General features: G+C 38.0%; 2 protein-coding genes across 6 annotated transcripts in view; one reads left to right on the top strand and one right to left on the bottom strand.

Moving 5' to 3' along the window:
- Positions 1–23680, bottom strand: part of NUP205 (nucleoporin 205) — a 116503-nt gene that overhangs the window by 28157 nt on the left and 64666 nt on the right. For all 5 annotated transcript variants that reach the window (XR_011976830.1, XR_011976829.1, XR_011976831.1 and 2 more), the window contains exons 36-41: positions 22618–22694; positions 20009–20134; positions 19731–19857; positions 12915–13081; positions 10421–10544; positions 1329–1457 (exon numbers count right to left, since the gene is read on the bottom strand). Coding sequence is in view for 2 of the 5 variants with exons in the window: in XM_072652634.1 (XP_072508735.1) it covers positions 1329–1457; positions 10421–10544; positions 12915–13081; positions 19731–19857; positions 20009–20134; positions 22618–22694 (750 nt within the window). In the remaining 3 variants the exon portion in view is untranslated. The remainder of the gene's footprint in view (positions 1–1328; positions 1458–10420; positions 10545–12914; positions 13082–19730; positions 19858–20008; positions 20135–22617; positions 22695–23680) is intronic.
- The window catches only part of LOC140531041 (uncharacterized), a 44387-nt gene that overhangs the window by 12917 nt on the left and 7790 nt on the right, over positions 1–23680 (top strand). The gene's annotated exons all lie outside the window — the stretch shown is intronic.

Below are 23680 nucleotides of genomic sequence, written 5' to 3' on the forward strand. Positions count from 1 at the left end.
CTCCTGGCTTCCGATGATTCTACACTAAAGTATTCCAAAGTACAATTAAAATTGTTCTTTGCTTAAATCTGACTCAGCTGCCTAAAGCAAAAATCAATTTCTTTTTAAACAAAAAAGAAAAAATTCTTTAAAAGGACAAAAAACAACAACAGGTGATACTAAATACTTGAGAGTCTACCTGCCAAGACAAACTGAGGAACGATATGAAAACACTTAAAAAACACTTTAAAGATAAATACAGACAGTTATAAATAACTGGAGGAATATTAATTGCCCATAGGTAAACCGAGTCAATAGAGTAAAAATGACAATCCTATCTAAACTAATTTATTTATTCAATGCCATGCCAATTAAACTACCAAAGAATTATTTTATAAAGCTAGAAAAAAAATAACAAAATTCATCTTGAAGAACAAAAGGTCAAGAATATCAAGGAAACTAATGAAAAAAATTGCGAAGGAAGGTGGCCTAGGAGTACCAGATTTCAAAAGTATGTTACCAAACAGTAATCATCAAAACAATCTGGACTGGTAAATAAATGGTGAATCAGTAGAACAGATAAAATACACAATATATAGTTGTAAATGACCACAGTAATCTAGACTTTGATAAACCCCAAGATCCAAGCTTTTGGGGCAAGAATTCACTATTTGAGAAAATTTGCTGTGAAAACTAGAAAGTAGTTTGGCAGAAACTAGGTATTGACCAAGATTTCCCATCGTATACCAAGGTAAGATGAAAATGGTTATACGACTTAAATATAAAGAGTGATATCCTAAGCAAATTAGGGGAGCAGGGAAAAATTTTAGTTCTCAGATCTATGGATAAGGAAGAGTTTATGACTAAACAAGATAGAGAACATCACAGGAATATAATGGATAATTTTGATTACACAAAATTAAAAAGATTTTTTCAAAAACAACCAATGCATCCAAAATCAAAAGGAACACAGGAAACTAGGGGGAAAAAATTTCCATTAAGTTTCTCTGATAAGGGCTTTACTTCTCAAATATATAAAGAACTAAGCCAAATTTATAAAAGAGCCATTTCCCAACTGATAAATGGTCAAAGGATACGAACAAGCAGTTTTCAGAAAAAGAAATCAAAAGATATGAATAATCATATAAAAAGACAAAAATTTTTTTTTATTGAAATGGGACCTTCAGATAACTAGTTAGTAATAATTAGTTCTTAATAGCTTGTGATGATGTGGCTACTTCCACTAAAAAGTCAAAAGAAAGTTGCCTTGTCAAATATCTCATTCTCTGTAGGTATTTAAGTTTTTCTATTAGCATAATGCAATAATGTGCATGCAGAATAAGTCTTACCTTGTAACCGCCTACTTTTAAATGCAGCCCTAGAAGTCAGTAGAGAATCTTGGGAATCAGTGGGAGTACATCGTAAAAGATAGTATTCTAAGTGGCGCCAAAAAATAAATAAGCAAGTCTCTATGATATCTGTAAGTATGACCTCAGGTCAAGGAAAAGAGTTTTATTAGGGTGATTTTTCTTAAAAGGGATCTTCTGAATCTAGTGTACACTAGAGAAAAAATAAGCCTTTATAAATATTACTGGATGTGATGCATTAGCACTATTCTCGTTATAGTTTTTGATGAAGAAAACAGTCATACACAATATTTAAATATTAAATGTACACAAACACATATAAACACATATATCCAGGATGGAGTAGCTATTAGCAGTTTTAATCAAAGAGAAGAAAAGACTTAAAAGTCATATTAGCTTTGAAGATAACAATACCTACGTTGAAAATCACTCATTTAGTTATTTCTTTCACTGATCAGAGTTGCAGGAATATCAGTGAAGGAGGTATCTTGCTTGGAGATTTGAGGATTGGAAGGACAGAGCATTACTAAAGGCTTTTCCAAAGACATACAAGAAGTAATATTAGAGAATAAGAACGAAGAAGTTAAGACATGGGTACAAAGCAATCTCCGGGGAATCATAAGCAAGGTCAGGGCTCTTTGTCCCTCAGATGTTCATAACCTCTTATTGTTATGCCATGAGTCCAAATAATTTTTAACCAATTAATCAACAATTTTAGTTTCAATATATTATATTTAAGAGGCAATGAGAAGAAAATCTTTCTTGTGTTGAGTAGCTTGGGAGAAAGAAACAATGGATAATATAAGATTTTACTTATATAAACTCCAATCATTCACTGAACCCATTCAGAACAAGGAATACAATAGTCCTGTTATCCTCAATCCTGTTCAAGCTACATCTGGCCACATCAGTTCTGAGTAATACTTCTGAGGAAGGATATTTGTAAGCCACAGTATGTTCAGAGGTCAGTTACTAAGATGAATCATGAGTGAACTTGAAGTGAAGGTGACATTTCTAGATTCAATTTATAAAAGACAGGTAATACAGAAGATAGAGCATGGGCCTGGAATCAGGAAGACCCAAGTTCCAATCCATATTCAAACACTTACTAGCTGTGATCCTAGGCAAGTCATTTAACCTCTATTTGCCTCAGTTCCCTCAACTTTCAAATGGGAATATAACAGCATTTACCTCACAGGGTTGTTGTGGGGATCAAATAAGATAGTATTTGTAAAGTGTTTAGCACAGCACCTGACACATAGTACGAGCTTAATAAATTCCATTCCCTACTGCCCCAAAAGGGTAAGTCAAAGAAGAGGATTTGTTTCATTCAGTTTCTTCAAAACTCTTCTATACTCTCCTCCTGTTCCTAGAGTTTTTCTTAAAGAGAGAAGTTTAATGAAAGTTCAAGGAAAGTGAATAATTTGTTTTTAACCTAAAGGTAGAATTTCAGTTATCTCTATTAGATTTAATCTTATTTTCGGCAAATTACTCAAGCTTCTTCTACTTTCAACACTGTTCTAATCTATAAGAACATATTTTTAATTCAGTCACTCAACATGTTATCTAAACCTCTCCATTTCTGCACTACCTGTAGACCTGATAACTATATATTCCATATCTTTATCCAAGTCTGTTACAAATTATAAATTATGATAGCTATCTTTTCTATGCCTTCATCCAAATTACTGATAAAAATTACTAAACAAGACAGGGTCAAGGACACAAGTCAACACTCATTAGATTAAGCCAGCTAGAATATACCTAACTGTACAATTACACAGACCACATTTCTCCAGACCACGTGACCTTAACACTCAACTGCTGCATTCTCTCCATCACCATTCCCACAAGACAAAAAGTTCAGTAACCTGCTGATAGACAGACTGAATGGTGAAGAAGAAGAATACATCTGAAGGAATTTGTTTCAGTTCCAACTATATATGATACAGTTCCAATTACATGTGACCAACTGACCTTACTGTCATTGCCACCTTTTTAGGCCTTTAGTGCTATTTTGAGAAGAGGAGGAAAATAGCAGATGGATGAACAGGAAGCTGTTAATCTTCTTAACTGTAATACTTCATTAAAAGATAGTTCCTAAAAAGCCAAAGGATAAGATCATATGAAGACTATCGCCTTGACCGGGTAATTTTAAGTAAGTCACTTTCATCTCAATGGGTTTAAAAATGAAACAGACCGAAGATGGCGGAGTAGAAAGACACACATACGCTAGCTCCGAACCCACAGCCCATAAAATATCTGTGAAAAAGAACTCCCAACAAATTCTGGAGAAGCAGAAGCCACAGAACAACAGAGCAGACGAGATTTCTGTTCCAGAGAGCCCTGAAAACCTCTCACAAAAGGTCCTTCGCGCTGCGGACCCCGGAGCCGAGCCCAGCCCTGCCTTGGCCACACGGCACTGAGAGGAGCAGATCCGAGCGGGCTTCAGGGACTGAATCTCCAGCGGCCGCGCGGGTCCCTCCACCCACAGGTGACAAAGGTCTGTGAGAGGGTCTCTTTGGCAGGTCGAGGGGAGTGGGGTGCCCCCATAACTCAGGCCCCCTCGGGAGGTGGCAGCAGCAGAGGCAGGAGCAGACCGGGGCTCCCCAAGCAGGCAGGAGTCCAGATCCATTGTTGAAGGTCTCTGCATAAACCCCCTGAGGGAACTGAGACCCAAGAGGCGGCCCTGCCCCGACCCGAGCACCTAAACTTGATTTCACACTGAATAGCAGCGCTGCCCCCACCAAAGCCCTGAGGCTGGGAAGCAGCATTTGAATCTTAGACTCCAGAGCTGGCTGGGTGGATCTGGAGGCCAAGTGGGTGTGAAGAGAATATTCAGAAGTCAAGTCACTGGCTGGAAAAATGCCCAGAAAAGGGAAAAAAAATAAGACTATAGAAGGTTACTTTCTTGGTGAACAGGTATTTCTTCCCTTCCTTTCTGATGAGGAAGAACAATGCTTACCATCTGGGAAAGACACAGAAGTCACGGCTTCTGTATCCCAGCCCACTCAATGGGCTCAGGCCATGGAAGAGCTCAAAAAGGATTTTGAAAATCAAGTTAGAAAGGTGGAGGAAAAACTGGGAAGAGAAATGAGAGACATGAAAGAAAAGCATGAAAAACAAGTAAACACCCTGCTAAAAGAGACCCAAAAAAATGCTGAAGAAAATAACACCTTGAAAAATAGGCTAACTCAATTGGCAAAAGAGGTTCAAAAAGCCAATGAGGAGAAGAATGCTTTCAAAAGCAGAATTAGCCAAATGGAAAAGGAGATTCAAAAGCTCACTGAAGAAAATAGTTCTTTCAAAATCAGAATGGAACAGATGGAGGCTAATGACTTTATGAGAAACTAAGAAATCACAAAACAAAACCAAAAGAATGAAAAAATGGAAGATAATGTGAAATATCTCACTGGAAAAACAAAACTGACCTGGAAAATAGATCTAGGAAAGACAATTTAAAAATTATGGGACTACCTGAAAGCCATGATCAGAAAAAGAGCCTAGACATCATCTTTCATGAAATTATCAAGGAAAACTGCCCTGAGATTCTAGAACCAGAGGGCAAAATAAGTATTCAAGGAATCCACAGAACACCGCCTGAAAGAGATCCAAAAAGAGAAACTCCTAGGAACATTGTGGCCAAATTCCAGAGTTCCCAGGTCAAGGAGAAAATATTGCAAGCAGCTAGAAAGAAACAATTCAAGTATTATGGAAATACAATCAGGATAACACAAGATCTAGCAGCTTCTACATTAAGGGATCAAAGGGCGTGGAATAGGATATTCCAGAAGTCAAAGGAACTAGGACTAAAACCAAGAATCACCTACCCAGCAAAACTGAGTATAATACTTCAGGGGAAAAATTGGTCTTTCAATGAAATAGAGGACTTTCAAGCATTCTTGATAAAAAGACCAGAGCTGAAAAGAAAATTTGACTTTCAAACACAAGAATGAAGAGAATAATGAAAAGGTAAACAGCAAAGAGAAGTCATAAGGGACTTACTAAAGTTGAACTGTTTACATTCCTACATGGAAAGACAATATTTGTAACTCTTGAAACTATTCAGTATCTGGGTACTGGGTGGGAGTACACACACACACACACGCACAGGCACACACACATAGAGACAGAGTGCACAGAGTGAACTGAAGAGGATGGGATCATATCTTAAAAAAATGAAATCAAGCAGTGAGAGAGAAATATATTGGGAGGAGAAAGGGAGAAATGGAATGGGGCAAATTATCTCTCGTAAAAGAAGCAAGCAAAAGACTTATTAGTGGAGGGATAAAGAGGGGAGGTAAGAGAAAAACATGAAGTTTACTCTCATCACATTCCACTAAAGGAAGGAATAAAATGCACACTCATTTTGGTATGAAAATCTATCTTACAATACAGGAAAGTGGGGGATAAGGGGATAAGTAGGGTGGGGGGGATGAGGGAAGGGAGGGCATGGGGAGGAGGGAGCAATTTGAGGTCGACACTCACGGAGAGGGACAGGATCAAAAGAGAATAGAAGTAATGGGGGGCAGGATAGGAAGGAGGGAAATATAGTTAGTCTTATACGACACGACTATTATGGAAGTCATTTGCAAAACTACACAGATTTGGCCTATATTGAATTGCTTGCCTTCCAAAGGGAAGGGGTGGGGAGGGAGGGAGGAAAAGAAGCTGGAACTCAAAGTTTTAGGAACAACTGTTGAGTACTGTTCTTGCCACTAGGAAATAAGAAATACAGGTAAAGGGGTATAGAAAGTTATCTGGCCCTACAGGACAAAAGAAAAGATGGAGACAAGGGCAGAGATGGATGATAGAAGAGAGAGCAGATTGGTGATAGGGGCAATTAGAATGCTCAGCATTTTGGGGTGGGGGGAGGGGACAAAAGGGGAGAAAATTTGTAACCCAAAATTTTGTTAAAATGAATGTTAAGGACGAGGCGGAGCCAAGATGGCGAAGTAGAAAGACGCACATACACACAGCTCCAAGCCCACAAACCACAGAGCGGCTAGAGGGGACCAAGCCAGGGCGAATTCTGCACCCAGAGACCATGGAGTATTGGAGCGAGGGAGATTTCTGCTCCGGAGAGACCTGCAAACCTCTCGCAGGGGGGGTCCTTCACGCTGTGAACTGGGCGCCGGGACCGGGAGCAGAGTGCAGTCCCACCGCGGCCACGACACCGAGGGGAAGAGATCCGAGAGGGCTACGGGGACGGGATCTCCAGCGGCCACGCGGGTCCCCCCACCCACAGAGGTACCTGCAAACCTCTCGCAAAAGGTCCATCGCGCTGCAAGCGCAGTGCCCAGCCCGGACCTGCGGCGGCCGCGGCTCCCAGAGACACGGATCTGGGAGGGCTCTAGAGACGGGATCTTCAGCGGCGGCACAAGCCCCCCCACCAACAGGTGACTGACGGGGGTAGGTGAGAGAGTCTCTTTGGCGGGTTGAGAGGGGAGTGGGGTGCTCCCATGGCTCGGGCCCCCCCAGGAGATGGAAGCTGAGAGACGGCTGCAGACAGGGGCTCCCCAAACAGGCAGGAGCCTGGATCCATTGTGGAAGGTCTATGCATAAACCCCCTGAGGGAACTGAGCCAGAGAGGCGGCCCTGCCCATGACCTCAGCACCTGAACTTAATTTAACACTGAATAGCAGCCCTGCCCCCACCAAAAACTCTAAGGAGGGAAGCAGCATTTGAATTTCAGTCCCCAAACGCTGGCTGGGAGGACCAGGAGGCGAGGTGGGTGTGAGGAGAACATTCAGAGGTCAGGCCACTGGTTGGAAAAAATGCCAAGAAAAGGGAAAAGAAATAAAACTATTGAAGGGTATTTTAGCAGAGAAAAGACACTTCCTCCCTTCCTTTCTGATGGGGAGGAACAACGCTTGCCATCAGGCAAAGACACGGAAATCGAGGATTCTGTGTCCCAGCCCACCCAATGGGCTCGGGCCATGGAAGAGCTCAAGAGGAATTTTGAAAATCAAGTTAGAGAGGTGGAGGAAAGACTAGGAAGGGAAATGAGAGGGATGAGGGAGAAGCATGAAAAGCAGATCAGCTCCCTGCTAAAGGAGAATCAAAAAAATCTTGAAGAAATTGGCACCTTGAGAACTAGCCTAACTCAGCTGGCAAGGGAGGTGCAAGGGGCCAATGAGGAGAAGAATGCTTTCAAAAGCAGAATTAACCAAATGGAAAAGGAGATTCAAAAGCTCACTGAAGAAAATAGATCTTTCAAATCTGGAATGGTACGGATGGACGCTAAGGACTTTTCGAGAAAGACATATCTCAGAACATACCGCGCAGATTCGAAAAATGGAAGATAATGTGAAATATCTTATTGGAAAAACAACTGACCTGGAAAATAGAATCAGGAGAGACAATGTAAAAATTCTGGGACTACCTGAAAACCATGATCAAAAGAAGAGCCTGGACATCATCTTCCATGAAATTATCAAGGAAAACTGCCCTGAGATTCTAGAACCAGAAGGCAAAATAAATATTCAAGGAATCTGCAGAACACCGCACGAAAGAGATCCAAAAAGAGAAACTCCTAGGAGCATTGTGGCCAAAATCCAGAATTCCCAGGTGAAAGAGAAAATATTGCAAGCAGCTAGAAAGAAACAATTCAAGTATTGTGGAAATACAATCAGGATAGCACAAGATCTGGCACCCTCTACATTGAGGGATAGAAGGGAATGGAATAGGATATTCCAGAAGTCAAAGGAACTAGGACTGAAGCCAAGAATCACCTACCCAGCAAAACTGAGTATAATACTTCAGGAGAAAAAATGGTCTTTCAATGAAATAGAGGACTTTCAAATTTTCCTGATGAAAAGACCAGAGCTGGAAAGAAAATTTGACTTTCTAACACAAGAATGAAGAAGAACCATGAAAAGGTGAACAGCAAAGAGAAGTCATAAGGGACTTACTAAAGTTGAACTGTTTACATTCCTACATGGAAAGACAATATTTGTAACTCTTGAAACATTTCAGTATCTGGGTACTGGGTGGGAGTACACACACACACACACACACATGCACACACGCACACATACATAGAGACAGAGTGTACAGAGTGAATTGAAGAGGATGGGATGATATCTTAAAAAAAAAAAATGAAATCAAGCAGTGAGAGAGAAATATTGGGAGGAGAAAGGGAGAAGTTATATGGGGCAAATTATCTCTCATAAAAGAGGCAAGCAAAAGACCTATTAGTGGTGAGATAAAGAGGGGAGGCAAGAGAAAAACATGAGGTCTACTCTCATCACATTCCACTAAAGGAAAGAATATAATGCACACTCATTTTGATAGGAAAACCTATCTCATAATACAGGAGAGTGGGGGACAGGGGCACAAGCAGGGTGGGGGGGAGGATGGAGGGGAGGGCATGGGGAGGAGAATGCAATCCAAGGTCGACACTCATGGGGAGGGAAAGGACCATAAGAAAATAGAAGTAATGGGGGACAGGATAGGATGGAGGGAAATATAGTTAGTCCTATACAACTCAACTAGTATGGAAATCATTTGCAAAACTAAACAGATATGGCCTATATTGAATTGCCTGTCTTCCAAGGGGAAGGGGTGGAGAGGGAGGGAGCTAAAGAAGTTGGAACTCAAAGTGTTAGGACCAAATGTAATGTTCTTACCACTGGGTAACAAGAAATACAGGTTAAGGGGTCAAGAAAGCTATCTGGCCCTACAAGACAAAAGAGAAGACGGAGACAATGGCAGGGAGGGAGGATAGAGGAGAGAGCAGATAGGTCACAGGGGCAATCAGAAAGCTCGGGTTTGGGGAGGGGGAGGGGATAAAAGGGGAGAAAATTTGTAACCCAAAATTGTGTGAAAATAAATGTTAAAAGTTAAATAAAAGAAAAAAAAAAGAAAAAAAATTCATGTTAGTCATGATCAAAAACATAAATAAACAAATATTTCAATCTTTAAATAAATAAATAAATAAATAAAATGAATGTTAAAAGTTAAATTAATTAATTAATTTTTAAAAAAAATGAAACAGACCAAAGGAGGACTCCTTTCTTTGCAGAAAAAAATACCCTTTCCAGTGAGAATTCTTTACCAGTTTTAACCCCCTTCCTACAACTGACCTGGGGGAAAAACATATTGAATGTGTAAAGTCACCACACCTGACTCCCCCTGAAGAAGTTTCCCCTTTGAATGGCATGTCCTCCAGAAAGAAAAACTGCCCCAGATCACGGCAAAAGTTGTTGCAAAGAGGTATGGATTCTCACTCCTAGCCTGGCAGAGGAATGACTGTTTTTAAAAGTGAAAGAAAAATGAATGATTCTGGCTGCCAAGAGAAAGATCAAAATATAAAAGTCTTAGGAACCCAGGAGAGAAAAGGAAAGAGCAGATTTACTTGCAATCCTTATCAACAAATAACTCTGAGTTATGGTGATAAGAGCTCCAGGCTGACAGGCAAAGACAGTAAAGATCCCAGTTGGACTGGCCTTGTCCTTACAGCTGAGCAGGGCTCAGCTAACAAAGCATGGCTGTTAAAGGAGGAATCTTCCTAGCTTTCCTGCACCATTCTCCCCAATGTCTGAAACTTTATTCTGAGATAGGCAGGGTCAAGATGCCTTCTTGGCACTAACTGTGGGATTACTGAACACAATTCAGTAGGAAACTCACAATACTTTGAGTTGGAAGGATTTAAGAGATACTTTGGTTTGGAATTCAAATGTGCACAAACATCAAATTTCAAGGACTTGTAGTTGGACTGCCTCCATCAGGGCATGCTGCAACCCATTTATAATTTCCAGTGTTAAAACTCCAAGGCACAAGGAGGTTATGTGATATGCCCAAGGTCACTTAGCTACTAAGAGTCAGAGGCAAGATGTGAACTCTGACGTTCCAATCTGCAAGTTCAATGTACTATACTACTCCGTAATGTCCCTCACATAGAGAATAGATCACAGGGGAGAAAAAAACCTGAATCAATTTCAATTCAACAAGCTGTTATGGTGTCCAGTAAGAGAATAAATAAACATGCCATAATTTTCGGTAGTACTCAACAGGTTTACACTTTCCAAGTCTTGCTTGGAAAGCAATAATGATTATTTGATTAAGGATACAAGAACAAAGGGAAAGCAATTTGGCTCTATTGTTGATCAACTTCACCAAGCGCCGTCTTGCCAAGATGTACTTCTGGGAAGTGGAGATTTTATCAACTCCAGCTGGCATCACTGACTGGCATAACTGCAAAGAAAGGGATGCATCATGAAGAATATAATATAAATCCAGCAAATTTTCATAGCATACCCAGTATGTGCAAGGCCCATACAAGCAAAAGACAGCACAAAAAATTTAAGCAATATGGCCACTAATGTCACCAGCTGTGAAGACAGCAGCCCTTTAGTGCTGACAATCTGTCTCTGCTTTTACCAACTTCAAACTATTCTGACACTAACTTTATATCTAAAGTAATTCTAACTGGGTTTGGTTGATTATTTGTTTTCACTTTTTTTCACCTCTTGTATTTATGGATTTCTTCCCAGATACTTCCTGGTAATTAACATGCAGCTTGTCGTGTCACTTATCTCTTTAGCTCTAAATAGACACCACATAAAAGCTAAGGACTGAAATATCTAAAACCTAATTACCAAGAGGGGTTGGCTTCAATGTCTAGTGGATCAGGAACTATGTCTGGAAACCATCTCATTTCCAAAAAAAATTAACAAATTAATACTCTGTAAAGTATGGAATGTTCTTTTCACAGCTTAATTGTTAATTTAACAAATACAAGCATCTATTCTATACTGACAGTGAAAGAATATTCATACTGATGAGATCACAGATCCATTGAAGGATTTATGCAAGTCTTCTCATTTGGAAGCTTTCAGTATATCAAAATTGTTTGATAAACCTGATAAATTACTGATCATTGACTGATTAGCAGACTAATTCAGAGTAATATCCTGAGTTAAAACGATTAAGTAGCTCAACTAAAGGAATCAGCAAAGCAAGATTAATATCACGAAACCTCCAAAAGGGTAAAGAGGGAAATACTGTACATGAAATTGAATTTTTAGTTTTAACTAATTCTTAAAGTTCAGAACTTTAATACATGAGTTTCTACTGACATTTCTATAGGACACAAACTAAGTAGTAATCAGTATTTGAATAAGTTTAGGTAATGGTCCTTATAATAAGGTTAATTCTTCAATCATAAACTAGTTTCATCAGCATGGAACATATCACTAGCACCTACAAGCAGACTGCACAAAGTAGACGCTTAAATGACCTAAAGTTCAGAAAGAGTATGACTATTAGGAAAGTATAAAGATGGGAGATGATGGTCAGGAAGGAAAATTTCACCATTCATGATAGTAAGATCTAAGCTATTATTGACCCACAGAGTTGCTCAGGTAGAGACAGAATGCGTACGATTATGCTTTGGTCATAAGAAATTTTCTACAATGACTAATCCCACACAACACTACCTCTGGTGTCAGTCCTTGTACCTATGGTAAGTAATCTTTCGCTGGTGGCCATAATAAGTTCTGCCTCTTCTGAAGACCAACTTCAAAGTTCAACTGCAGTAGTAGCTGTAATAGTGGTAGTAGTAGTAGCAGTAGCAGTAGTAGTGGTTAGTAGTAGTAGCAGTGGTAGTGGTAGTAGTAGTAGCAGTAGCAGTAGTAGTATTACTAGTAGTAGTAGTAGCAGCAGCAGCAGCACTACAACTACTACTATTAGGATGATGATGACGACTACTCCTACAACTAAGGTTCTTAATTGCCTGATCTATCTATCTCTGTGTGTGTATGTGTATGTATGTATGTATGTATATATATATATGTATACGTATATATGTTTAACTGCCTTATCCATATATATTTATATATATACATACATATATAACTATCATCATCATTATTATTAGCAAATTATAATGCCTTATAGTACTACTTAATTTTTAACATGTGCACATCAGGGACTCAGGACCCTGTCAGACTTCTTTTATATTGTCCGTTACATCTAGCATAATGCCACATACATACAGACATGCAGTACATATTTGCAAAATGAATAAATTATTTTCTGTAACAAACATAAGGTGATGTTTAGTGATTAATGCCTTTGGCAGAAAGGAAAAAGAGAATCCATGAGTAAAATGTACATTTTAATAAGATGTCCTATTTAGACTGTAAGAACTTTAATGAAAATGATAAAGGCACATTGAAAGCTTACCTAAAAAAATCACCTTTAGAGGAAGGCAGCCACCTAAAAATTCTAATTTCCTCAGCACAGATTTTAGACTATAAGCTCCTAAAAATATTTACTCAAAAGTAAATTTTCTCACAGACTGACAGGTAGGTTCCATGTGCGTTTTCCCACATCACATTTGACTAAAGAATTGCTAGGTTTACAAGGTACAGCCATTAACATTAGAGCCTGATTCCATAAGCTGCACACCAGAACCAGTCTCATCACTTTAGAGCCACTCTTTCTTTATCTCTCATCTTTCTTCAGTTATCTAACAACAACCTTTTTCTTTATCAAGAAAACATTTTTTCTCAATTTTTTTATTCCCCAATAAGGCTAGGAAGTTTATCATAGAGTACACACCTCTTTTATCTCATCTGGGGGAAGCTGTTCTACATTCTGTAGTTTGTTTACATTCTGTCGATGACTGTCATAATAAGTGAAGAAATCATTAGCACTTTGTTTCAGCAAGTACATAATAATGCCCAAGCCAGGCAGACGCCAATATGGGACCACTGGAGCTTGAGTGTCTAAGGAGAAATGACAAAATAGGAGAATATTTAACCCACAGTTATATCAGTATATTAATCAGCATCTATAATGACCAATTTTAATACCCATCATACCTGAGGGAGAGGGGCTATATTAAAAGATTGCATAGCTATTATATTCCCAGGGACAAATATGCTTCCTTGTATCACTAAAAACAATTTAAAGGGCAACCAGTATGGGGAAGGGACAGGAAACCATGTTGTATCATAATAAAGCTAATATTTATATAGCACTTAAGTTTTTCAGAACAAGTAACAGTATTTCAATTGATCCTCACAATAAGCCTTGAAGGAAAAGTACTATAGAAATTACTGTCCTCATTTAAAAAAGGAGGAGATTGAGGTTCAGGGAGGTTAACTGACTTGTCTATAACACAGCTATGAAGAATTAAAGCAGGAATCAAATTTCAGTCTTCCTGACTCTAAGTCTTTCCATTCTATCATAATATTCTCCCTTATGAGGATTAAATGAAGGAACTAGAGATGACTTATTAGTGAAGATAACAAGGTGAGTATGAAAGTTGTCTTCAAGTATTTGAAAGACTGCCATGTGGAAGAGGAATTAGACTTGCTTTCCTTGGCTCCAGAGGATAAAAACAGGAAGTTAAATAGAGGAAAATTTAGAATCAATACAAAGGGCACTATACCCTTTGACCCAGAAATACCACTTTTAGGGCTGTATTCCAAAGAGATCATAAAAATGGGAAAGGGACTCACATGTACAAAATTATTTATAGCAGGTCTTTTTGTGGTAGCCAAGAACTGGAAATTGAGGGAATGCGCATCAATTGGGGAACGGCTGAACAAGTTGTGGTAAATAAATGTAATGGAATACTTTCATTATAGTTCTTCTATGCAACATGACTAATATGAAAATGTGTTTAATAGGACTGTATATGTAGAGCCCATATCAGATTGCATGCCATCTTCATGAGGGAGGGGTTTGAATTAGACGCTCTCTAAGATACCTTCCAACATTCAAGATTCTAGGAATCTATCTGTACTGAATTTATTTTGAGTGGAACAGGTATATTTAGTGAAGACCCCTCAGGGGCCCCGTGTGTCAGCCCTGTTTGTCTTACCCAGCTCTGAGAAACCAAACAATAGAGATTCTGTTTTTCTTAAAATTCTTTTTGTGTTACAAGATAGTCCTTGACAGAAACAGCATTTGCTTACTCCCAGACTGCCTTTACTCACTTCCTTATCTCCTTTCCTAGACATTACTCTATGTTACGTGACAGTCCTTGACAGAAGTTGCTCACGCCCTTACCCTGCTTTTTCTAAAAATTGCTCTTGTAGACTTATTCCTTGTTGCTGGGGTAGATTTGCTGGGGTAGATTTTCTGTGGATAGATTGTACCCTCAAGGCTCAGCCAATGGACTAAGAGGAAGGGGGTTAGAGTGGGGGTATTGTGGTCAGGGTCTATAAAAACTGTTGTGCAGGGCACACCTTCACCCTCCTCAGCCATTGCCATCTTGAGCGCAAGCAGGAGTGCCCTTTCTTGAGAAAGCTGAATAAATATCTTTCCTTTTTACTCCTTTGGTCAAGACTCTTAATTTTATTAAGGGGGTCATCCCACACAATTTCTAGCTTTGTTTCTCTCACTCTGGTTATTATATTATCATCTTAAAGTTATTCCTTATTTTCAGCTTGAATTACTTATTTTGGAGAGGGAGAAGAAAGGCCCTTTTGTACCCAAGTGGCAATAAATTCTGTATAAAGAAGGTAAAAAGGTATCAATGCTACAAAATACATAAGTTCCATATTATCCAACTTGGAACTAAATATTTAAGGCAGTGGGGTAGGGAAAAAATAAAACAAAATAAATTCCTGTTAAATTCAATTACATTAAGATAAGAGAGAAGGAAAAGGAATAAGCATTTACATAGTGCCTACTACATGCCGGACAGTATACTAACAACTTTACAAATACCATCTCCTTCGATCCTTACAACAACCTTGTAAAGTTACTGTTCTCATTGTACAGCTGAGGATACTGAAGCAAACAGGTTAAGTGACTTGCCCAGGGTCACATAACTAATAATCTACAAACTTAACTGGCTTTCAATATAAGAAAAATTCTGTTGGTTCACTACAGAAAAACTAATGAAAATTTTTCTCATTTGCCAAATTTAATGTTAGTCCAAATTAAACTTAATCCAAAATAATTCCTGTTTCATTCTCTGGTTTCGAAGAAAAGGAACAAATTTCTGAGAATAAAAATGAATCCTCAAACCATGTATACAAAGGCTAACTGCTTGAAATGCAAAATTTTTTCTTCTATTAAACTTCTATTCTACAGGAGGAAAGGCAACAGGAAGAAATCACTTTTTATAAGTCTTTAAAAACTTTGTTACCATATATTTAGAAGTGATTTGTGGAGTTAAGTATAGGAGGAAAAGACACAATCTCTCTAAAAGTAATTTGTGTTAGAGTAGTTCATAAAAGGATAGGTTGTAAAACCCCTGAAGTAAGAAAGAAAAATAGATTCTTATTTTAAGCTCCTGGAAAAAAAGAGAGTTTGGGAAAATTAAGGGTTAGCTTTTAGAAACAACTACCTTTACCCTTGGAAAAAGAGAATCACAGGGGATTCACTACTGCCTACATTCAGTCATGGGGTGCTCATCACCTTGCTTCTATTTTAATAACTGGAAAGTCAGTTTCTAGCCAAAGAAAAGAGATAACTGAATTTACTGGATTATTAGAGGGGAAAGGGAATAGTGAGACTGCTAACTGGAATATGAATTCTCTCCCTATGATAAACTGTAAGCAGACCTTGAAAGGTTTCTCCTGAAAGAGTGGAGAAAAACTTCCATTAAAGGATTCTGGTACCAAGCTACTCTGAAGACCGGACACCAGGGTTGAGAACTGTGTTTATACTCTGTAGGGTTTTGTCTACAAGGAAAGATTCAAGGTCAATTGACATTTACTCTACTTAGACCCAGGGCAAATAAATAGGATAAATTAAGTAGAGATTGTTACCAGTAACACAAGGAAACATTTCAGTTCTGAACCATAATTAAATAAGTTCTATTGCTGTTTCAGGAAATGGTGTGTCAGTTTACTTCCCTAAGGAAAATATCCTCCTCCAAACTGTTTTATCTCTCCCTATTAGAGTACGAGCTCCTTGGGGGAAGGGACTGACTTCACTTTTGTATTTGTATGCCTAGTGTTTAGCCCAGTGCCTGGCTCTTAAGTAACTGATTAATACTAGATGCCAACAAGGTAGTACAGTGGATAGAGCACCGGCCCTGGAGTCAGGAGAACCTGAGTTCAAATCTGACTTCAGATACTTGACACTTACTAGCTGTGTGACCTTGGGGAAGTCACTTGATCCCACTGCCTCACACCTCCCTCCCCAAAAAAAGTAAATACCAGATACTGATATTTATTTAAATCTGGCTCTTAAATGTATACTTTACAATTTCACACCAATATTAATAAATAAATGGAAGTTTTGACTGGGTACTCAGTCAACTACAACCTATGGAAACTTTCTTGCTCAGATTATGAGACCAGACCATGTAACCCATCCATCTGGTAGTAGTTTGTTCAAATTTACTGCCCAGTAAATTTTACTTATAAGAGAATAAACTGCTTCATACTGCTAGCCTAGAAAAGCTCAATGCAGGTACTGGGGAAAGAGCTGATCTCAAAGCAGGAAGGTCTAGGTTCAAGTCTTCTAACACATACTGACCCCTGTTTGAGACCCTGACAAAGTCACTTAATCTGTAGGTGCTCTATCAGAGAAGATGCAGGTTTGCATAGATAGGGAGAGCTTCCTCACCAAAGAAGTCACAGATCCAGTTCCAACCCATACAAGGTAACAGCAGGTATGGCTCTTACTACTATGCAAAGGGTGAAAACAAGATCTTAGGGTGAACTAGAAGCATGCAGAATTACCAAACTGAATCAAGTAAGTTACTGTATAACATATTGATTCCAAATAATTTAATTACTTCCCTCCATAGAACATGAAAGCTAAATGTCTGGAGGAGGGGAATGAGGTAATTCACCTCATGCCACCAGCTCAGTCAGGGAATACCAGTATTTTCATTTCAGGTAAAATGACCTGGATCTTCCAAAGAGCAAAAGGAAAACTTCTTCAACCTTCTAATTTTATTTTTGAAATCAAATAATGCAACGTTAGAAGTAATCTGGTACAACTTCTTCATGTTATAGATCAGATAACTGAGACCCTGAGAAAGTGACTTGCCTAAGATCACACAGCTAACTAATAGAAGAGTCAAGGCTAAAATCTCATACAAGTTTTTGAAAATGCAAATAAAATAGGAATGTTTGAAATGAATCCCTGGATAATGGCACAGTTAATGATGTTGCCAGTCAACAATGAGGTGCCTACTCATTGTATTTAGCTTAATTTATACATGGTAGGGAAAGATGGAAATGGCTTAAGAATAGGAAAGTGAATTTCAACAGTGTAATACCTTCCTGTCAAATGTGTGGTTTATCTCAATCAGTAGATTGTGACTAAGCATCATAAATATTTGTTGATACAGATGAGAAAATCCAGATATTTTAGCTTTCCTGGTAAAATTGCAAACACAAGGCCTCATTTCTAGAATATATAGAGAACTAAGTCAAATGTACAAAAATACAAGTCATTCTCCAATTGATAAATAGTCAAAGGACATGAATGGGCAATTATCAGAGGAAGAAATTAAAGATATCTATAGTCATATGAAAAAATGCTCTAAATCACTTTTGATTAGAGAGATGCAAATCAAAACAACTCTGAGATACCACATCACACCTATCAGACTGGCAAACATGACAGAACAGAAAGATGATAAATGTTGGCGAGAATGTGGGAGAGTTGGAACACTAATTCACTGTTGGTGAGCTGATCCAACCCTTCTGGAGAGCAATTTGGAACTATGTCCAAAGGGCTACAAAAATGCGCATACCCTTTGACCCAGCAATAGCACTTCTAGCACTGTATCTCCTAGAGATCATAAAAATGGGAAAGGGTCCCACATGTACAAAAATATTTATAGCAGCTCTCTTTGTGGTGGCCAAAAACTGGAAATCAAGGGGATGCCCATCAACTGGGGAATGGCTGCATAAATTATGGTATATGAATGTAATGGAATACTATTGTGCTTTAAGAAATGATGAACAGGAAAACTTCAGAGAGTCCTGGAAAGACTTATATGATCTGATGCTGAGCAAAAGGAGCAGAACCAGGAGAACTCTGTGCACAGCAATGACCACAATGTGTGAGAGTTTTTTTGGTAGACTTGGAACTTCGTTGCAATGCAAGGACTTAAAAAAAACTCCCAGTGGTCTTCTAAGGCAAAATGACTTCCGCATCCAAAGAAAGAACTATGGAATTCAATCGCAGAATGTAGCCGATCTCGTGTGTGTGTGTGTGTGTGTGTGTGTGTGTGTGTGTGTGTGTGTGTGTGTGTGTGTGTGTGTGTGTGTGTGTGTGTGTGATTTTGTATGCCATCTCGGGGAGAGAAGAGGGAGGAAAAAGTAATAATCTAAGTTATATGGTAGTGATTGTAGAACAATGAAAATAAATAAAATTAATTAATTTAAAAAGAAATAAATAAATCAATGAACACATGGGTAAAAAAAAAATTGCAAACACAAAGGTCCATGAGTTGCTACTGAATTTGTGTTCCACCACTTAATGAATGGAAGACGTCTGGAGAACACCCTGGAAGAGGGTCCTAACCCAATCCACAAAGTTGTACCACACCTCAAACATCCCCTCTTGGGTCACCAGCATGTCAAATGCTTAGTCATAGCATGAAGTAAGCATTTACTTTACTCACCACAAAGAATTTGAGAGGACAAATTATGAAAACCTAAGAAAATTTTAAGAACAATACTCAGTAGCTGGGACTCGTTTAACACATGAATGGCTATTATGGTTTGAACCTGTTTCTCCCCAGTACCAGCTATTTGCCTCAGATCTTTGGGAAATCCTTGTCTTTCATTTCTCTGCTCACAGTACAACCTCTGGCTCCTAACTGAAACTGTGCTTTCCACAGACACTTGAACCAAGGCCCAGCTCTTATCCTGTGCCCAAGAAATCCATTAATTTCATCTATACCCATGTATGCTCCCAACCCCCACCACCTAGCCTGAACATTCAACCTTTCCCTGATTCTAATATGAATACCTTTCAAAAATCTTGCCACTATCTGTTAAGGAGGATAATTTTATCCCACCCCAGAATCTGCAGGCCAAGGACTGTTGTTTTTCCCTTTTTATTTTAATTCATCTACATAAATTAGATTTAATTATAAATTGTTTTTATAATTTATTTATATTTTATATACATTTATTATTTGTAACTATATTATACATTATGGAATATAACATTATTACTTATATATCTTACATATATATAAAGTATATTATATCAAATTTTTATAATTTATAATTTTTATTATAATTATAATTTTATAAATTATATCAAATTTTTATAATTTATAATAAATTGCTAAAAAGTAATTGTATTTATGATGACTTCAGTACTGTCTCAGTAAGGGATATTTATCTCACTCATTAAAATAAAAATAGAACTTTGTTGTAATCATTTAAAAAACAGACTCAAGTTTCCAAACTTAGAAAATAGAGTAACAACTCCCACCTTGTCGTGTTCCATCTCTGTTAATGGTTTCAGAAAGGCTAGGAGTGAAGAGACACACTGCATGCTGAAATGTTGGAGAACTCTGTAACATGAGTGACTGGCAATATTCCATGACGTTGGCACAAATCTACAGTGGAAGAATGGTAGGCAAAACTGAGACACATATCACTGAAATCTAGTCTCAAGGGACAATAACGCCACCACTTAATTTCTAAAACTATTTCAAATTATATGATTTTCAATTTAAAGAATATGTCCAAAATTCTTATTCCTCTTACCTGCTGCATAGCCAGTTCAATCTCATCTCTCTTGTTCATTCGATCTACCTCCACACCATCTTGAAACTTAAATTGTCGCAGTCTGTCTGAACCACCAAAACGACTTAGTAGTCCTAGGCACTGGCGCTTTAAAAAAGTAACAAAATTCTAGTTGACATATCATTGAGTAATACAAAGCAGTTTAGGAAAAGACTGATGTAGAAAGGGGCACTTGAGCTGAATACTGAAGCAGGTAATGGCAAGAAGGGAGTGCAGTTCAGCCATGAGGGACAGCCAGTGCAAAAGGCAAGGAGATGGGAGATGAGAGAAGGTAATGCCATGTGTGAGAAACAGCAGTGGATAGACCACAGAGAGAGGGAAGGGGACTGATGTGTAAAGAGGCTGGAAAGCTAGGGAAGGGGTGGGTTGAGCTGCTTTAAGAACCAAAGAAACATTTATAGTTGATGCAAGAGGCAAAAGGAGCTAGTGGAGTTTATTGAGTGAGAGAGTGATATGGTTGGACCTGGATCCCTTTAAGGAAAAAGATTTTGGCAGCTGTGTGGAGGATAGGTTAGAGAGATTCAAAGCAAAGACCAATTAGGAGGCCACTGCAATAGTTCAGATGAGAGAAGGAAGAGGAGATCAGACAGTTCTAACCACAGAGTATCAATGTGGCTAGCCTACATACAGAAAGTGAATTACTATATATAGGCAGCAAGTCATTTCACCTCTGCTTGCCTCATTTTCCTCAACTGTAAAATCAGGACAGTAATGGCACCTACCTCACAGGGTTATTGTAAGGGTGAAAAGAGGTAATGTCTGTAAAGTGCTTTGCACAGAGCACGGTACAGAGAGGTACTATATAAGTGCTCGCTACTACTACAATCATTGCTACTGTAACATGTGCATCTTATTTTGACAAAAATTAATGAGAGGGTTTTCAATTTTAAAATGTCTATTTTAAGGTCCTAATGTGTGACTCTTACAGATATCAGAGCTATATAACTTTCTCACTGCTTACCTAATGACCCATTAAAAGCAAATGTCTGCCCTTCATTCTTATAACAAGTGCATTTTAATTAAGCAAATACATGGGATGCTGGGAGTGGGGAATAAACTGCCACCTAAGTAAGAATTACATCGGAGTGAAAAAAGGGATGTTTAATGAATGAATTTCAAAATATATCAGCCTAAAAGTCAAACTATCACATAATCAATTGTACAGATATTTGCTTTTCAAATATTTTGAAACGAGAAAAATCATCAGCCATACAAACCAGAAGTACAAAAAACCATTTTTGATGTAGATAGCTACATCCTCAAACCCAAAGTGTAAAGAATGATTGTCAAATAGTATTTTACAGAAAACTAGTTATACTGACAGCTTGTTTAGATTTAAAAGACACAGATACATTTTACAAGGCAGAAATGCCAATCTCTTTAAAAGAGAATGAGGTTTGACAGAGCAATAAGACTCTAAGTGTGGAGTAAGGCAGATGTTGTCAGATATAACCAACATCTGTTTTATTTAGCTATATTTCGTTTAATTTTTTACTTAAATTTTATTTTATCTTCACATGAAGCTCTGAATTCTCTCTCTCCCACCTCCCTCTACCCTTGAAAAAAGCAAGGAAAAAAAAATCCTTGTTACAAACACTTACAGTAAAACAAAACAAATTCTCAAATTGGCCATACCTAAAAAAAAAAGACTAGTTCATTATACTTTGAATCCATACATTTTTTTCCCCAGGTTTCTCTGAAACTTTCATCTCCTTTATCATTTTTTATACCACAATATTATTCCATAACACATATATTATAATAGATTCAATCATTCCCCAATTGTGGGGTATTCCCTCAGTTTCTAATTCTGGCCATCATAAGGGGTTAGAAATATTTTTGTACACATGGCTCCATTTCTCCTCATTCTTTGACTTCTTTGAGGTATCCATCTAAGAATGGTATCACCAGAACAAAAGTTACAATTTAATGGCTTTTGGGACATAGTTCCAAATTGCTTCCAAGAATGGAGCAGTTCACAGCTCCACCAATAATTGTATAAATGTGCCTTTTTGCCCACAGCCCCTCTAGGATTGGCATTTTCCTTTTGTGTGAACTTTGGTAATCTGATGGATGTTAGATATGCTTAACTATATTTCTTCATCATAAGGAAGGGTTCTATTTCTAAAGAGAAGTAGAATCATTGAGAAGTGACAACAATGCTTTTAAAAAGAGAATTAGTAAAACATTCATTTTTCTTCAAGTAAATGAAGATAGGCCACAATATGAGGACTATGAAGTGGCCAATATGAACCCCTCAGTCTTCTATTGGATTTGAATCTAAAAGCAACCAGAATAATTAAACAAGCATAGTGTCCATCATCTGGCTGTCATTACTGAGTTGTGATACGTATCAAATTCACTTTGAAGATGATATCATCACATACAACTGGCACAGTAACTTAGAATACAGGCGTCAAATTTGAGGTGTGGAACAGACTTCACACGTATTTTTCCAAAAGAAACACAGCACTTAAAAGAAACAAAGTGAAAGTTTTGAACATGGCAATATTGTAGCCAAAGAAGTTTATCCAAGGCACAATCACTGCTAAAGAAACAAAGTGAATTACCTGGAATCGCCCAATGTGACCCTGTAGCTCCATCAGAGACCCTTCAGTTACATCAACATCTAGTTCACTTAGCACCCCTACAAATACATGGAGATTTTTTTAAATTGTACTTTTATAAACAAACGAAAAATACTATCAGATTTCTAATATTTATGCACCCTTGATAGACCTCTGAAATAGATATTTTAGGGAATCTGAACATAAGTGCTCATGATATGAGAAGAATATCAGATGAAAATGCTAAGGGTAAACAAAATGTAAACTCCTTGAGACTTGAAATTGACTGTAAGAGGCTATTTTAAAAGTGTTCTGAGGAATTTTCAGAAATACTCATCATCACAAAAAATTAATTACATCAAAATTCAGAAGGAAAATTATTTTTAAAGAACAATCTGAAATACCAAAAAAAAAGAATTAAAGAACTTATCATCTGTAATTTCTGCAATAGAAATGTTCTTTCTCTAATTAAAATGCTAATTTTTTTTTTAATTTCCATTTAATTTTTCAGTATGAATTCAATTCCAGCTTCCAGGATAATTTCAGCACCAGGTTCATGTTCTTACTCTTCACCCCTTCATCTTTAGAAATTTAGAGTTCCCTGTTTTCTTTAACCTCAATTCCACACCAATCATCTACCACTAGCATGTACATAGTGCAGTCTTTGTCACTGCAAAGTAATGCTGTCCTCTCTCAGCACCTGTATGGCACAGGAAGGGAAGGCCTCAGGGAGGAGTCGGGATTTAGGACGAGTTCTGAAGGAAAACAGTGATTCCAAAAAGTGGAGGTGAGGAAGAATCTGTGCAGAGGCACACAGAAGGGACATAAGCCAGCCAGTCTGACTAGAGTGCAGAATGGAGATGGATAGAATAACACTGGAGAGAGAGTCTGAGGTGGTATAAAGGAATGTAAACAACAGAAGAATGTAGAGTTGATCCTATAAGTAATAGGAAGCTACTAGAATTTATTCATAGGGGCATCTAATGAGCAAAGGGCATACTTGGATAGAAATGTGCTTCAGGAATAATTCTGTGCAGGTGGCATTAGAGAAGGAAGAGACTTGAAT

Source organism: Notamacropus eugenii, chromosome 3 (genome assembly GCF_028372415.1).
Source record: "Notamacropus eugenii isolate mMacEug1 chromosome 3, mMacEug1.pri_v2, whole genome shotgun sequence".
Classification (NCBI taxonomy): Eukaryota; Metazoa; Chordata; class Mammalia; order Diprotodontia; family Macropodidae; genus Notamacropus; species Notamacropus eugenii.